General features: G+C 33.6%; 1 protein-coding gene across 5 annotated transcripts in view; it reads right to left on the reverse strand.

The window, feature by feature from the left end:
• The window catches only part of cadm2b (cell adhesion molecule 2b), a 473,989-nt gene extending 458,020 nt beyond the window's left edge, over positions 1–15,969 (reverse strand). For all 5 annotated transcript variants that reach the window (XM_056473677.1, XM_056473681.1, XM_056473676.1 and 2 more), the window contains exon 1: positions 15,622–15,969. In XM_056473677.1, the coding sequence (XP_056329652.1) occupies positions 15,622–15,682 (61 nt within the window). In that variant the 5' untranslated portion in view covers positions 15,683–15,969. The remainder of the gene's footprint in view (positions 1–15,621) is intronic.
• Positions 15,970–17,886: the final 1,917 nt, after the last annotated feature.

Here is a 17,886-nt window from a genome sequence, read left to right on the forward strand (position 1 = left end):
TAGTCCCTTTATTAATCTGGGGTTGCCACAGCACAATGAATCACCAACTTATCCTGCATATGTTTCACGCAGCGGATGTCCTTCCAGCTGCAACCCATTACTGGGAAACATCCATACACACTCATTCACACACATACACTAAGGACAATTTAGCTTACCCAATTCACCTATACCACATGTCTTTGGACTTGTGGGGGAAACCGGAGGACCCTGAGGAAACCCATGCGAACACAGGGAGAACACTCCAAACAGAAACGCCATCTGAAGCCGAGGCTCCAACTAACACCCTTCTTGCTTTGAGGCGACAGCGCTACCCACTGCACCACCATGCCACCCTAAATATAAATATAAACAGCTACAATATATCATCTGTTGCTTTTGGTTCGCACCAAATTAACCAAACCCCAGGTGTGAAAACACCCTAAAGGGATAGTTTACCCAAAGATAAAATCTCTGGCATCATTTACTGACCCCTTACTTGTTTAATATCCATATCCAGTTTCTTTTTCCTGTTGAGAGAATCTAGTAAATGGGACCCATTTCTTTTTACATACTATGGAAGTCGATGGGTACTATCAACCACCATACTTCAAAATATCTCCCTTTGTGTTCAACAGAGGTTTCAATCTCCGATCATGGGTTAAAACCACATGCTGGAGAGTAAATGAGGTAATCAACTTTTTCTGCGAACTATCCTTTTAAAGTCCCTATGAACCGGAATATTGAATGAGAAAACAGTGTTTTATCTACTGTGAGCTGAATGGATGTAGTAAAGTAGGCATTTAATTCAGAAAGATGGGGAAAATGGACACCTCACCATTTCTATTTGTTGTCAAAACTGACAGTAGGAGCAGTGTGATTAGGTATATTAGCCACACTCATTTGCTAAGATATACGTAATCTGACAATTCAATTAAAAAATAAATAAATAAACAGGAAGTGCATTTTCATATTTCAATTAAAGATTAGATAGGCAAACTTTTTTTTCTTAATGAAATTCACACATGAATTGTTCACCACAAAACTAGTAATGTGAGCTAACAAAACATATGGTTAGTTTTGATTTCTTGAAGACTTGAAACAAAAGAAAAAACAAATGAAATCATACACAAAATGGTTGAAAACAAACAAGCTCAAAACACTTCAAACTTCATTTACACCCTAACTTAGAGACCCCAAATATTACTTATATCTCAGATGAATTAAAAAAGAAACACCCCTGAATTAATTAGCAACAAAATGCCATGTCGATTCAGATTGTCTGGCTACGACAGAAGGAAATGACAATGTCAATAAGAGGACGGCGGAGTCTGCTGATCACTTTTGTTGTGGCACAAACAGAAATGCAGAGGTGACAATCAGGTAATTTTAGCGTGTGGAGCTTTCGGTAAACAACCAATTAAGTCCTCTGCGTTTTGGTCGCACGTCCTGTTTTCATGCTGTGATTCTGTTAGCCGCAGCGGCTTTAATGTTACTTCCCTTTTAAAGAAACCTCTCCTATTAGTTGATACATATGAGATGCCACTTAATAAATCAAACAGTGGAGTAAATAAAAGGAGTCAGAGGCATTTGTAGCGAGCGGAGGAGTTAGCAATATCGAGCCTCTTTCAGAAAACTTTCCCTTTTATCTTCACTTAGCGATAAAGAATAGAGAATGCGAGTCGTATTAAGTGTCCAAAATTTCAAACGTAATCTTTATCTCCTGCTTCTGTCTCTTCTGTGGCCACTGGGTCGCCAACAGAAGCTAATTAGCATGTCTGTTTGCCCAAAGGTAGGTGATCTTATTAATTGTGCGTGTCACAGCAGCATTTATCAGTGGAGTTATTATGGGCTTCTCAAGCGAGGAATATCTGTCCTTTCATTACTGAAGTCTTTCATAGGCGCCGTGCTTTAATTGCACTTGCGTCTGAATCTGCTCGGAGCTAACCTCATTACGGCCTACAGGAACAAACATGCCATTACGACATCTGTCATGTCGAGCTTTAATGGGCGCAGTTACGATGAGACCGACCGAATTACTCTACAATCTAGATTAATCAGCAACATTGAGGCAGTAAGCATGAACTCGGGCCGAATCTGCATCCGACATATTTGTAGCCGGACATGTGCAATTACACCAACGTAATGAAGTAATTCACCTGCCCTGAAGGCTACAAGACGATCCTCTGGGCAATGGTGGAAGTCGGTTTAATCATTTTTTTTTTACTAAAAACAGCATTTCTTTATTGCAGGGAAAGGACAGGTTCAATACAGAGTTAATGAAAGAGGTCTAACATTCAGGAACGAAGCTGGAAGCAAAGATTTGTGTGCTGACGAATGTGGGATTGCTGTACTACGCTTAATTATTACAAAAGAATGTGTGAAAATGTATTTTGAAAAGTCTACTTTCCTCAAGTCTTCTGATGCCAAGCTATTATCCAAGGATTTTGATTAAAGCAGTGGATGTATAGGATTATTTCCAATAGCTCCGGAGCATTATAAAGCCCAAAAGCCAAAATATTTCTCACTTGTGTTAGGATTAAATTAAAACAACAATTAAAAAACTACATAGAATTCTGAAAATTAGAAATTAATTTTTTTATAATTATAAAACACTTTGTTTATTGTTAAGTTTATTTTTATTTTTTTATTGTTTCCAATAACTCTGGAATATTATGAAGTCCAAAAGTCAAAATATTTCTTACTTATATTAGCATCAAATTATTTAAAATTTCAGAACTTATATTAACTTATATAAAGAACTTAACTTATATTAAGATTAAATTAAAAGTAAAGCAAAAGCTACATACAAATTCTGAAAATTTGAAATATATATATATATATATATATATATATATATATATATATATATATATATATATATATATATATATATATATATATATATATATAAACACTGTTTTAACCAAGTTTCTTTTTATTGATTTATTAATTTATCAATTGATTGATTAATTGATTGATTGATTGATTGATTGATTGATTGATTGATTGATTGATTGATTGATTGATTGATTGATTGATTTATTGATTGATTGTTCCCAAGAACTCAGGAGCAAAATGAAGTCCAAAAGTCACAATTTTTTTAACTTGTATTAAGTTAAAATTAAAAGGAAACCAAAGTCTAAGTTAAAATGATGAAAATCAGAAAATTATATATATATATATATATATATATATATATATATATATATATATATATATATATATATATATATATATAAATAAATATATATATTTCTCTCTCTATCTCTCTTTCTCATAGCATTGCTGTGACTCATCTGTACAGATGTTATTCTGTCAGGCAGCATAAAGCAGAAATGCTTGGCTTCTCTCTGCTCTCCTTTACTGGATTACTGATATGCAGCGCTAGACTGCAGAGCTTACAGCCCATTCTGCTAGGATAAGCTAACCCTGCATTCCATCTTAACACTAATTATTACATTTTGCAATGTAAGATTTTTTTTTTAGATGTAACACTCTAAATGTTCTTCTTATTTTATTCCACTGTTATTTTATTGTGTCGGTCAAATTAATAGTACACATTATAAACAGTGCATTATTTTATTACTATTACTTTTAAAAATATTTTACTACATACTGAAATGCACATTGGTGATGGTTTTAGTAGTTATTACTGTACATTTAATGATTACACTCTTTTCCTCTCCATGTGCACCACACACTTTCTTATTAGCATGTTTCTGGAAGTCATTGTGCGATTTTGAGCGTGCCTCAAGCTAGTTAGTGGGCTTGGCAAACTACTTGTAGGAGAAACACACTTTCTTTTCTGTGTGCATGTGCGTTGTGCATATATGTTGGTGTTTTGTGTGTGTGTGTATGTATGTTTATATTTGGACCAGTGGTCCCCAACATTTTTATAATTGCGGTCCAGTCAATGCAGCTCTGGGGGGGTTGGGGGTGAGGTTCTATGTAGATTGCTAGGTGACCATCAACGTTTTCTCAGAGGATGACAAGCTGACAAAACATTGCTGTCACTCTGATACAAGTTTTACTTATGGAGAAACTTAAATAGCACTGTAGTGTTTCGGTGTTCTGTGTTTGTCCTAATTAATTAATCTATCAAAATGTGTATATTCCATACAAAGTATGAAGCTGCTGGGTCATTTCTTGTCACATAACTTATGGTGCGCTCGTGGAATTCTGAAAGATGTTTTCGGCGGGAGCGCCTGGAAGTAACAAACATGCGCACAGAAAAGATGCGATATGTGAACAGCCTCTAAAATTGCCGTCATTTACGATGTCCAGCAGTTGATCTTCTTGCACAGACATGCTGGATTAACCTGGTTTGTTGACAAATGGTAGCGAATTCATTTCTTGGCTGTTCGTGGGTCCTTCACTAGGCCTTTATCCCTATGCAAAGAAACTTTCCAAAGACATCTGTTTCTTACTCATTTTGTGGCTTGACACCAATTGCAGCCTGGGGATTGGGAACCACTGATTTAGACTACCAATCAAAACATTTGAGGAGCGCAAGACTTGTTAATGTTGAAAAGAAAGAAGAGTTTCACCAAGGCTGCATTTGTGTGATAAAAAATACAGTAAGTATTACAATGTATTTTTGTAATACTAAGTATTACAATGTTTTTATTATTATTATTATTATTATTATTATTATTATTATTATTATTATTATTATGTTGAGCCATAGTCACAGAGACTATATCTATTTATTTATTTAAAAAAAAAAAAAATTTACCTTCGATTGGCTAGTCGACCTGTGCAACCTTAGATTTTTAGCACCATTGAGAAATCAGGTTGCTTATATTATTTATTACAGTATTGTTTCAATTTTTAATAACTTATTGAATGCAGTTTCAATTGAATTTATTACAATGATTCAAAGCTGAATTTTCATAGTTACTCCAGTCTGCAGTGTCACATGATCCTTCATAAATAATCATAATATGATCGGTTCTATTATGATCTATGGATGGAAATTTTTTGCGATAACTGTGACATTGTACTTTTAGGATTTTTTAGGATTCCCACTCATTTCATGGAAATCAAATTCAAGGACTTTTAATGAATGTTTTGAATGTTACTTTAAAAAATGTAGATGAATATAAACATGTTCTAAGGACTTTAATACACTTTTTTTATTATTTATAACTGTTAATATTTAAATATGGTTTCTGAAATATTGATAAAATCTACATTATTTGTTGTAGTAGTTGTAAAAGATTTAAATTGAAGATTTTTAAATTAAGATTTTCTTAATTTTTTGTTCAGTTTTAGAAAGCAGCACAGTACAATTGCTGAAATAACACTCTAAACTTTAAATGCAAGCACTTTCAAGGACTAATGTTTGTTTTTAAGTACTTTCCAGGGCTTGAATACATATATCTAAAATGTAAGTACTTTCAAGAAGCGTGGGAACCCTGATTTTTACATTAAAAACATATAAGTAAATATACAAAAAAAAACAACAACAATATTTTCATTGTTATAAATAAAAAGACATCTTGTTTTGCTGGACACAAAGAAAGAAACACCTTCAGGTTCAACCGGTTTACAAAAATGTTTGTAAAATACAACAACACACACTAAAAAGCATTCAAAAACATCTCTGGCAGCATCAAAATGTAAAATTGATCTGACAAAAGTGACATTGGGTACAATCTAGTATGAAAGGTCAACATTTCTACAATGACTAGTCTAGTAGGCCTAGTTATTGAATTCTGCTGGTTCTGGTGTGAAGCACAAAATGTTCTCATCGTCACACCTCACATCAAAACACTGTTACACTGCTATTTTAAATGCTCAGCTGACTCTGGATCTATCCGCACGTTTAGCTGGGGCCCCGCGGCAATGGAGACGCAAGATTCAAGGGGTCTTTTTTTTTTAGTCCCTCAGGTCCAATTTGTATCTCACACTTACAGAAAGCCAACTACAAATGTCTTTTTTTGTGTGTGTGAATTGTTAAGTAAAGTGGGGAAGAAGCCGGTGTAATGGGAATATGACTGTGAAGCCCTGACCTAAATGTCTGGTCACATATGTAATTGGAGACCTTGTGTTTTATATCGCTATTAAGGCGACATGCGGCGATGGTTTGATCTGTCGTGAGCGAAGTGTAAGGGACAACAAATATCAAGTGCACTTTAGTGCTGTGGATGAAATGTTAGAAGAACAAACAGGATTGACTTTGGAGAAACTGGTGAACAGGAATAAGTTGTAAAAAAGCACCAAAAAATGAGGTAGAAAAATGGTTAAAAAATCTGAGTAAATAAAATAAAAGTTCAAAATTATGACTTTAAATTTATAAATTATGAAAATGATAGAAATAGAAAAAGTGAAAATGAAAAAGTAGAAATTTTAAAAACAATTTAGATAGGAATTCAAATATCATGAATATGCTTAAATCTTATGTAGTTAACATAATAATTATGAAATAATCTAAAATTATGCAAAAAATAACAAACCCATTAAAGCTCTGACTTTGTCATAATTATGACTATTTGAATTAGTTTTTTTTATCGATTATATATGATAATTTTTACTTTCTCAAATGACTTTTATGACTCTATATACAGTTGGGAAAATAATATATTCATCTTTTTTTTCTCAGAAAACATATTTCTAAAGGTGCCATTGACTTGAAATCTTCACCAGATGTCGGTAACAACCAAAGAAATCCATATATGATACGAAAGAAAACAAATCTAATTAGTTTACAAATTACGTTAAGGATAATAAAATGAAATGACACAGAAAAAAAAGCATTGAACACATGAAGAAAGGGAGGTGTAAAAAGACCAAGCCCAGACAGCAGCTGAAATCTCTCAGTAGTTCTTCAGCAACCCTCTGCCCTTCTTCAGTGTAAATGAATATCAGCTGCTTCAGTCCAACATCTACATTAGCAGGATGATGAAGATGAAACCAGGGTGGACATTTCTACAGGACAATGATCCAAAACACAGCCAAGGAAACTCACAAATGCTTTCAGAGAAAGAAAATAAAGCTGTAGAATGGCCCAGCTAATCACCTGACTTTAATACAACATAAAATACAAATTAAAGATCAGATTTGACAGACGAGACCCAAGTCTGTGCAAAACTCACACCTGATTCTCCATATGAGAGGCGTCTAAAAAGTTTAATTGGTTGAGTATTTTATTGTTGTGTCATTTCATTGTTCATCTGGTTTCATTTCAGCTGTTCAATCTGGTTCAATTCCATGTCAACAGCTCCTTTAGAAATATTATTTCCAGGAAAAACATGACATGTTCGATTCTTAATTTCCCCACTTTATATCATAATTTACACTTTCATAGATAATACCCTAAGTTTTGTCCAAATTTTGGTTTGTTTTTATGTAATAAATCATAATAACTAGATTCCCTTTGGATATCTACACAATCAGTGTTGGGTAAGTTTGTAATCACTAGTTCCTAACTTATTACATCATTACAGTTGTATTATAATGACTTTTTCTAAGGTCTTCTGAAAAGTAACTTAAATAGCAATCCACTTAAATTTCAGTTCGTATACAATAGAAATAAATTCTTAATTATAAAAAGTTGAGCCAAACAGGACCTTTTAGTTTTGCTTTAAAAATAAATGCTTAAAATGTAAACAATAAAGTATATGAATCAAAACATCTTTCAAAATAATGACACCATATTTTATGCATTGCATATATTGGTATAAATGTAAATGGTATTGTTTTCTAAGCATGTGCAGTTGTCGAGCAAACAAAAGCTTTATTTGAAAAATAGAATTAATATGCTAATTTTTTTTTTATTTAACACTTAAAACAACACAATGTAACTCCAAGTGTTCCCTTAATTTTTTTGAGTGGAATATATATATATATATATATATATATATATATATATATATATATATATATATATATATATATATATATATATATATATATATATATATATATATATATATATATATATTCACTGTGCGCTTCTCTGAATTTATACCTTATACTGACGTGACCTAATTTTTCACTTAAATATATGCATTTGTCTTGATAAATTCTAAATATTATTTAGATGAAAAATAGAATTTCTGCAAAATTAATATCGTACTGCTTCTCTGAATTAAATTATATAGAACAGTTGAATTTAACTACGGTATTTAAGGCAAGTATATTACAAACTACTGTATTTAAATCACCCAAAAATGAATGCTAATTTGTTACTTTAATTTTTCAGCAGAAAAGTATTTAATTACAGTAACTAGTTACTTTATAACTAATTTAACTTGTTACTAATTTAACTGAACACAAAACATATCCATAGATATGCTAGCAACAGTAGTTTAATGAGATTATTTCTCATACTAACCCATCTCTCTCACTGTTTTATACAGCAAGACAGCAGTCATAAAAATAAAAAAAAACAACAGTGACTCAGTCTTGATCCATCGCTGCATGAATGTGACCTTTTAGACAGTTTATCTATCACTTCTTATCAAGTTGTCTGAGGAAATCTTTCCATCAAATTTATAAATCAGCTGAGTGGGTACAGCACCATGCAAAAAAAATATTCATCTAAGCATATTCACTGTGAGGCTGAGCTAAAGCGCAGTCATTGGTTCACTTTTGAAGAAGGGATAAGAATCAAGCGGGTGAGGAGAAAAGAAAAAAATCTGACAGCTTATGGCAGGGATTCTTGGGATATGAATTATTAAAATACATTTCAGAGTTAGCATTTTGAATGTGGCACATTAAACTGGAAAGGCTCTGGTAATGCCATGAATCAAGCAAGCAGCAAATTGACTGTATATGCTAAGCATAAGAGCTTAAATGTCTTAAATAATACACGAGAAACTGTATTTAAAACTGTAATCCTGTTGATACAGAAGATTTTGTCTGTATTAAAAGAAAATAACACATATATTTCCTTCTATTTCTTTCTAATATGTAAAAGAGTAAAAACAGAACCAATTAATCCTTCATCACACACACACTAATAAAGATCTGATGCAAGAAAATATGTTTCTGACGCCTATAATGATCTATAATGAGCAATTAACTGTTACTTCTATGTATATTTATATTATATTTGCCAGCATATTAACATTTATTGCTCATAAGTGAGTGTGATAGAGTTTTGTTGGCTTTATAGTGTAATTATAGGTATAGTATAATTTCTTGGTGGCTTGTTATTTCTTTCAGAAATCTAATACATTTTATATGCATTTAAAACTTGTATTTGTTATGTACTGATTATTTGTTTTGTATATATTTGTATTTTAGGAAGACTTTTTTACCATTTAGGAAGACTATTTTCCGAATGTGCATTGTCCATGTCAAATAAACCTGAAAATAAATAAATAAATACATACATACATACATACATACATACATACATACATACATACATACATACATACATACATACATACATACATACATACAAGTAGGGTGAGGTCTTTAAAACACAATGCAATACAACATTTACCATCATTAAAATAAGTTTGCTTGATCAATATTTTGACATCATGTTGGGTTTATATTTCAGTCAACCTGCAACTGCAAGTTTGTTTGGTAAACTGGGACTCATCTTTTTAGTGGTCTCAGTCCACTTATTCCACTAGTATATACTTACTGAAATGAATTAATATTAATTAAACATTAATAGTTTGATTTACTCTGTCAATTTGATCAGAACTAAAAAAAAATGAAAGTAATATACTGTACTTAGCATTCAAACTAGCAACCAAAACCGAAGATTAATTTACCAAACTGTAGTTACAAAAAAGAAACATATTTTCAGAGCATCCACATTAATTCAAATTAGTTCATTTAAATCAAACCAAACCTGCCAAGTGTAAATTTAACCTTACTGTTTTGTTAGACTTTTCAAGCTTGCCTTTTGATTCAGATCACTAAGGATGTGTTTGCTTGTATAGTTTGGTTCGCTCTGTCATTTTTGATCAGGACCAAAAAAAGAAAACGATAAGGTATATTTAGTCCTGATTCACTTAGCATTCATACTGTCAACCAAAACTAAAAGACACTATAGAGAAAAACATAGTAACAAAACAAAAAAACTTCAGAGCATTCAGACTTTTTAAAAATGAATTATCAAACCAAGCATGCCAAATGTAAATTTAGCTTTTACCACCTTTTTGTGAAAGAATTTCTGAACAGTGCTTTTTGATTCAGTTCACTAAGAATGTATTCAGGAGCCATTGGTTCATCTGGTCTTGACCAAAAAGAAAATGATATGTTTAGCCCTCATCAGACTAAAGCCTGTCTCCATGTCAAAATATAAGATCTCAGTTGTCACAATATCAAACTGTACAACAATCAAGATGCAGCAAACATGAACACAAGCAAGACTCATGTGGAGTTTGACGTCATCAATCCATGACACGCTTAGTAACTCCCATACTGAATTGATCACAGAAAACATAAACAATGTGTAGTGTTCATTTTACTCATAGCCTGGATAATAAAAGCAGACATTTGCCTGAGGTGGTTTGAAGTTGTTGCGCTGATTGTGTTATCATGCACTCCTATTGATTCAGACAGAAAATGTGATCACAACAGCCATTAATCGACTATCTGTGAACATGTCAAACAAGAATTTAAGAATCAAAATGCATCTTATAAGATGTAGAGGGAGCTGAGCATGATGGAAAGTTTACACTGCGTATTAAGATTTTTGTGCTTTTTGGGCTTGTCCTGTAATGCAAGTTTTGTCAGTTTGTTATTCTATCTACTATTTGTTTCAGGTGTAAACTGTAATTTTTTTAGATTTTTTATTTTTAATAAATTTGCAACAATTTAAAAAAAAAAAAATTTCACATTGTCATTATGGGGTAGAATTTTGAGGAAATAAATGAATTTAATCCACTTTGAAATAAGGCTGTAACATTAAAAAATATGGAAAGGTGAAGCGCTATGAATACTTTCCGGATGATAATTTTTTATTATGTAAAGTTTATATCTGAACTAATTTCGAGAGGATCACGTGCTCATGATTGCTAGCGGCTGGACTCGCATTATACAATTCTCAATGCACCAATCAGACGACTCCTAAGCTACGACAAATACCCTGGGTTATGTATCACCGCCATTTTCTTTTTGAAGAATTCCCCCTTCCACCCCTACTCCTCCTCCTTCCTAGATGGGTGGCACGGTGGCCCAGTGCTTAGCACTGTTGCCTCACAGCAAGAACATCTCGGGTTCCAGGCTTTACCAAACCAGCAGACGTTTCTGTGCGGAGTTTGCACGTTCTCCCCGTGATCACCTGAGTTTCCCCCGGGTTTCTCGGTTTCCTCCCACCAATCAACCTAAGTTTATTGACTAATCCAAATCAACTCCATAGTCTTGCCCCAACCTAGTACTTATCTCTTTAAGAGCAACTACTATCTGCTCTTCAGCCACCACAACAAGGGTGTTCTCGAGATCTACCTGAGCTCAAACTCCCCTCTCGCCTTGCAACGGGAGGGAGCCCCGAGCTCGAGGATCTTATGAGCTTGTCAAAGCATGACCTTGACAGCATGTCAAAGTAGCTTATAATTAATCATCAGCTAAGTGTGAACTCTTGAAATACATATAAGTAATGACAATTTAATCTACGTAGATGAGCTACAGTTGTATTATATATAGCATAATATCAATCGATCACCAATTGATCATTGTCAAAGAGTAAGCCGAGCAAAATGGCAAGTTCACACTGCATGTTTTGTTTTTGTTTTTTCAACTGGCGACAGGTTTCGTGAAATCGTAGGCAAATTAGCGCTCAATGTGTGATTAGTGATTTGCGCAAGTTAAAAATCCCAGTTTGAATGTACAGACATGTTCTGAGATAATTAGACAGGGCCAATGAAATATTTAGCATGGTATCTCATGGTATTTTACTGTATGAAATGAGTTCTGACTGAAAAAAAATTCATTGCTGATTATCAACAGTCAAAGAGAGAGCAGCTTACAGGGCAGAATTAGGAAGGAGTTAGTGCTGTCTTTGATTTGTCCTATAGTAAAGTAATGCAGTGTGTATCCTCTATTACGTTCCATAATGCAATGTGAACACTGAATTATACCACAGATATCTGTGCAGTGTGAAAACAGCAGCAATCGGACGACTTTTAAAAATCTTTCTGTGCAGTTTGCTTGAAATTGACTATATATATTAGTAACGTACATTGCAGAGACATGAACAGTATTTGAAGTTTGAGTTTACATCTGGATTATCTATTAATTGGCGCATTTGTAAAATGTCCATAAGACATCTAAGGCCTTCAAGACTGAGAATTAAGATTTTAGAATAACAGCAGACCTTTTTAATGATGTATATCAGATCTTTGAAGACAGCAGATGTACGTGTGCTATATGGGCTTGTCATGTAATGCAATTTTAGTCAGTTTGTTGTTCTATCTACTATTTGTGTCAGGTTTAAACTAGAACATTGAGACATAATTATTATATACATATAAGTAACGACCATTTCATCTAATAATAGATGACAGTTGTTAACTATTTATTAATTACCACCTATATAAAGGTTTTATGGATCCAAGCGATTGTAAAAAAGTGATTTCATCTCATAAATTTCACAGCAGACTTTTGATTTGCCACGATATTAAATCACAGATCATCTGAAATGAACTGGTTCTTTAAAATCCACTAGGCATGGGCAGGTATAAGATTTTGATGGTATGATAACCTTGGATAAAAATATTGTGATTACTGCTCTAAAATATAATCTTTTTAAACATCTGGGTAAAAAACAGTAACAGTTTTCTCCTTCGAACACAATATGTTTTGTTTGGAGAAACATTTAAAGTATTTTGAAACTGTAAACATGTCAAGCTTAATAATTCAAGTGAATTATTGACTTTTGCGATCTTCATTAGTTTCAAAAACAGATTTCTTTGCAATTTAAAACGGCATCTTTGGATATCTTTTCTGCTGGATATACTGTTGTTCTAAAAAACTAACAACATAAATAAAAAATCTTACACATACCTTGGGAACAGTATAGCAGGTATTGTTGCCAATTTTAAAACCTTGACTTTTCCAAACCGTGGTATACCTTGAAAATGGTTATCGTCTCATGCCTAATATCAACACATGACTTTTTTTATTTACATATTTTTAAAAGAAACCTACTGAAACCACACCAAGTGACCTTTTCCTCACAGTAAACACATGTATGATCATCAGTGAAGAAACACTATGGCAGTGAATTCAAAAACACCTGAGAGACGATTGACAGAAAGAAAAAGAAAAAAAAAGTCGATGACTGGTTTTGATCCACACCAAGTTCCAGGAATAATTCTAGAGATCAGTAGTCAGCACAGACATTGCCAAACCTAACATATGCCAACATTTACATATCCACAATCCATCTCCGACAGCGAGCGCGGGGGTTTTAAGAGGACAGAAGCACACTCTCTTTTTCAAAAGTTACCTCACGCTGCGTTTCTGGACTGATCTGGTCACAATTTTTCAAAAGATGTGTGATGTTCATGTTTTTTGGCAGCTTTTAGAGCAGCAGAAATGAGTTCAGAACATTAAAAATCAACCCATCTAACATAACATTTAAGATGAAAGTGCAGATAGCGGATAGATTTTTAATTACTGTGATGTTCCGTAGATGGTGTCCCTTTGGGATTAAATTAATGCTACTTTAAATACATTTTTCATATCAACATGTTTTTCTTGCAATGTCAATTTACATATAGATAGTTGCCATGAATAAAAACTTTTTAAAGATGTAAGTATAGGTGTAGAGTTTAGTGTCTATGAATCTATGTATAAGCACACACAGTATTATTGATCCCTGGGTTTTCAAACATCAAAACAATGAAACTGCAGTAGAGTTTGGTTTTATATGCATATTATATTGTGTACTGATTAATTTATTTGAATTTTTTTGAAAAAAAAAAATAATCATCTTCAGTTTTAGTTACTACTTTGTTTGCCACTATCATCCAATTCCTTTTTTTTTAAACATAAATGTGATCACACAGCCTTTATATGGCATTTTATATAAGCTATTTTAATAAGCAAAGCTCAAAAAATATATGTTGTTTATTTATTTTTTTTACTTAAATGTTTTGTGATGGAACACTGCCTTCCCCTATCTACCCACAATAGAACTATTGTTTGAAACATCTTTGCACATAAAATTACTTTTGCATACTAATATGTAGTTTTTTTTCTACGAATTGTTTATTAATTTATTTAAACTTTCATATAATTTTATATATGTTTCGTTTTAAATGACAAAGATCAGCACTTTATATACTTAACAATAAACAGTCTAAGAATAAGCAACAGATAAGTAATTGATAGCTCACAAATATATATATATATATATATATATATATATATATATATATATTTTTTTTTTTAAATCATAGAAAAGTTTGATATAAAGTGAAACACTCACAAATTCTCAGTGTGTACAAAAAATGCTACAACACTCCTGCTGTCTCCTGAACACGGTGTGCATTACGCAATATAGCCAGCCATATCTACTTTATCAATAATCGATAGTAATATTGTAACATAATATTGACTCTTCATGCAGCCACCAGCTGCATCTTTCAAGGCGGACATGTATATGGACTCCAAGTCAATAAAAGTCCAGCAGCAATGAGTCATGTTCTTGCAGTGCCAGTACCTATATGCTTTGCAAATGATTATTATTCCCATTATTCACACGCATCATTTAGAGAATCGCGCGAAGCTAAAAGAAAACAATGCCCAGGTGCTGAGAGAAACGGGAGATTCTGTGACCCGTGGGGCGCGGCGGCGCGCGATCCGCCTGCGGGATTCAGAGTGGTCAAAGTGGGACAGCAGCGCGCACAGACTCTCTGCAGTCTGGAGTTCATGTAGCTACATCTGTCCGCCCTCAAATACCTGTACACACACTGTAGTCTTGTTATTATCGCTGGTGTAAATAAATGCATAAGCTATTATTACCCCAGCACACACTGCGCGTCTCTGAACAAAATCTTATGCTACGACGACCCCAAGATGTAGAATCTTGCAAATACCAGAGAGCTGTGCGCTTAAAATGTGCCTGTGTCCGACTTAAAACAGCACTGGCCAACTGGCATTCATTGTAGATTTTGCATTAAGCATCCATCATCCGTAAATCCTTCAAGTTCAACTTCTGTTGCACATCAAATCACACCTTAATCAACCTGCGCGCAACTGCGATCACGCTGCAAACCAATCTGTGAAAAAATCAATGTTGGTAAAGTTCATCATTAGGCAAACGCGATCCCCAAATCACAAACTGCGCGTAACGAGTCATTGGAATCAATATGGGAAGAGCGCGCGCCAGCTGAATTAACTCCGCGTCTAAAGTTTGATAGATTCAACTGATAGATGACGACTGGCAAACATCACTGAAATAACTGCAAACAACTTCCTACGCACGTGCACAAATATGTGCGCCGAACTCAAATCTGCACTGTCATCATCTCCATCGTGCTACAGAACACACATACTGTACATGACCTATCCAATAAAAGCACGCGCTTCTTATGAAACATCAGCCCCTGATGCGATTCAACGCGGGTCTTATGATAACTCCCTGGCATTTCCGTTCTCCCTGCCAACTCCCACCACACCCAGAGGGCATCACACTGTGACCACACATAGCGAGCTTCTTACCTTTGATGACAATCCCACAGAAGCTGTAGAGCACAAAGAGCAAGTGCTGTTGGAGCATCATATTCTCGTGGCGATGCTTTTCGTCCGCGTTCTCCCTGCGCTGGTGCTGATGCTGATGCCGCTTATCCAGGTGGATGGTGCGCGCTCTCTCTCTCCCTCTTTCTCTCTCTCTCTCTTAGTCAGTCGGGCTCGGATCGCATGGATGGAGCAAACCCGAATCTCCTGTCCGGATCCGGAGGATAATTTGTTGCGTGCAGCAGTTACTGTACCCGGGCTAGGAGAGGATGCTGCCCGCACTGACAATGCTGAGAAAGTGGCACTTGAGCCCCTGCCTGAGTCTCTGCCTCTCCGGAGCGCCGCAGCAGACGCGGGTCCCGCCCACTTCAGATTGACACATGGAGACGCCTTAGCGATAGTACAGGAGAGCGGGAGCGCGCACTCCATCACTACGATCGATCGTGCACTGGTAACTTTCTGTGTTTTTGGGGGGTCAGGGGGGTACACTTTAGGCAACAGGGTTTATGTTACAGTTACTCTCTGGTAATAATTGGCTCTTGTTGTAAGCTAGTATCAATAACATGTAGTTACAAACAGTTTCTCTGTCCAATTACTGTGGGTCGTGTTGCTCATCAGAAAGGGGAATAAATGAGTGCTAGGAGAGTTATAACATGCATTTAGCCCTCTACTGCACATATTTTAATGGTACATAACAAAAAATGATTTCACATGATTTTTTTGGTTCTTTTGGGAACATTTTATTGTTAAAAATTGTTTTTGGTTTGAGCCCCCCACCCCAACTCAAAATATATGTGTGTTGCTTTAAAGCAACGTTATGCAACAATGGTACAAAATCACAGAGAAAATTCTGCACATATTATATATAAAATATCACGAGTCAGTGATCAGAGAGATAAAGCTGCGACCTTGTTGCTGTGAGGCGACAGTGCTAACCACTGAGCTACCTTGCTGCCCCTTATTTATTTATTTATTTATTTATTTATTTATTTATTTGTTTGTTTGTTTGTTTATGTCTAGAAATTGACAAGGAGGGTTGTAACAGTTTCCGATTATACTTCTGCTCGATCTGTTAACATGCAGAAAATGGGACAGATCTGCATTTGCCACAGTTATGAGTGATTAATACACCCACACAAGCACTGGGTTATAATAAGAACTTCTTACATATATTACTGTCAAACAAATAGTCTAAATAAAAAAAGTCCACCATATATATATGAGTCAAATACTTAATGTGACATTTTGGTGTATGCATTAAATGTACATGTTAAAAACAAGTGTCTAATATTTCAAATAATGTTTAATGTGAAAATAAAACAGTGAACATATGGCTAAATCTCAATTGTCATTTTATGCAATGTATAGTTTATTTATAATTCTAAAAATAAAAATCAACAAATTGACATTATTTATTTTAGATTAATATTAATTAATATGTACTTTGGGTTGTAGTTGATCCTTCATTCAGGTGACCAATGTCTTCAAATTATGTATGCAAAAACTGAAAAATGTTCACAAAACAAACCAAAACAAAACAAAACAAAACAAAACAAAACAAAACAAAACAAAACAAAACAAAACAAATAAAATAATCTGTTCACATTCTATAAAATGTGTATAAAATATTGAAATTTTATTATATAATATTAGGTCAATTTCTAATACCACTAAATAATGGGAAACAAAATAAGTTAAGAGAACATTTGTTTCAATAAACATGTATTTATTTATTTATTTATTTATTTATTTATTTATTTATTTATTTATTTATTTATTTATTTATTTTTTAATTGATTGATTAATTTATTATTTATTTATTTTTTTAAATTGATTGATTGATTTATTATTTATTTATTTTTTAATTGATTGATTAATTAATTAATTTATTTATTTATTTATTTTAAATTAATGAATTAATGTATTAGTTTATTTCTGTTTAGTTTGTTTGTTTGTTTGGTTCTGTTTGTTTGGTTTGTTTGTTTGTTTGTTTGTTTGAATCTTCCTGCTACATATGCATAAATGATTGTATATGAACAATACTGAGTTTTTGGCATTGAGTGTTTTATTGTTTCTGCTTTTATTTGTCTTTGCTGGCTTGTTTGTTTAATGTAAAACACAGGACAAAAAATCTGCCAATCAACATGCATTGCTTGCACATGCTATACTGTTTATACAGTAACTGTATTGTGCTGCATCACTTTTTTAATAGTGTAATTTGGCATTATCTTGAAGGTCACGCTGACATGA

The sequence above is a fragment of the Danio aesculapii genome, chromosome 15 (assembly GCF_903798145.1).
Source record: "Danio aesculapii chromosome 15, fDanAes4.1, whole genome shotgun sequence".
Lineage (NCBI taxonomy): Eukaryota > Metazoa > Chordata > Actinopteri > Cypriniformes > Danionidae > Danio > Danio aesculapii.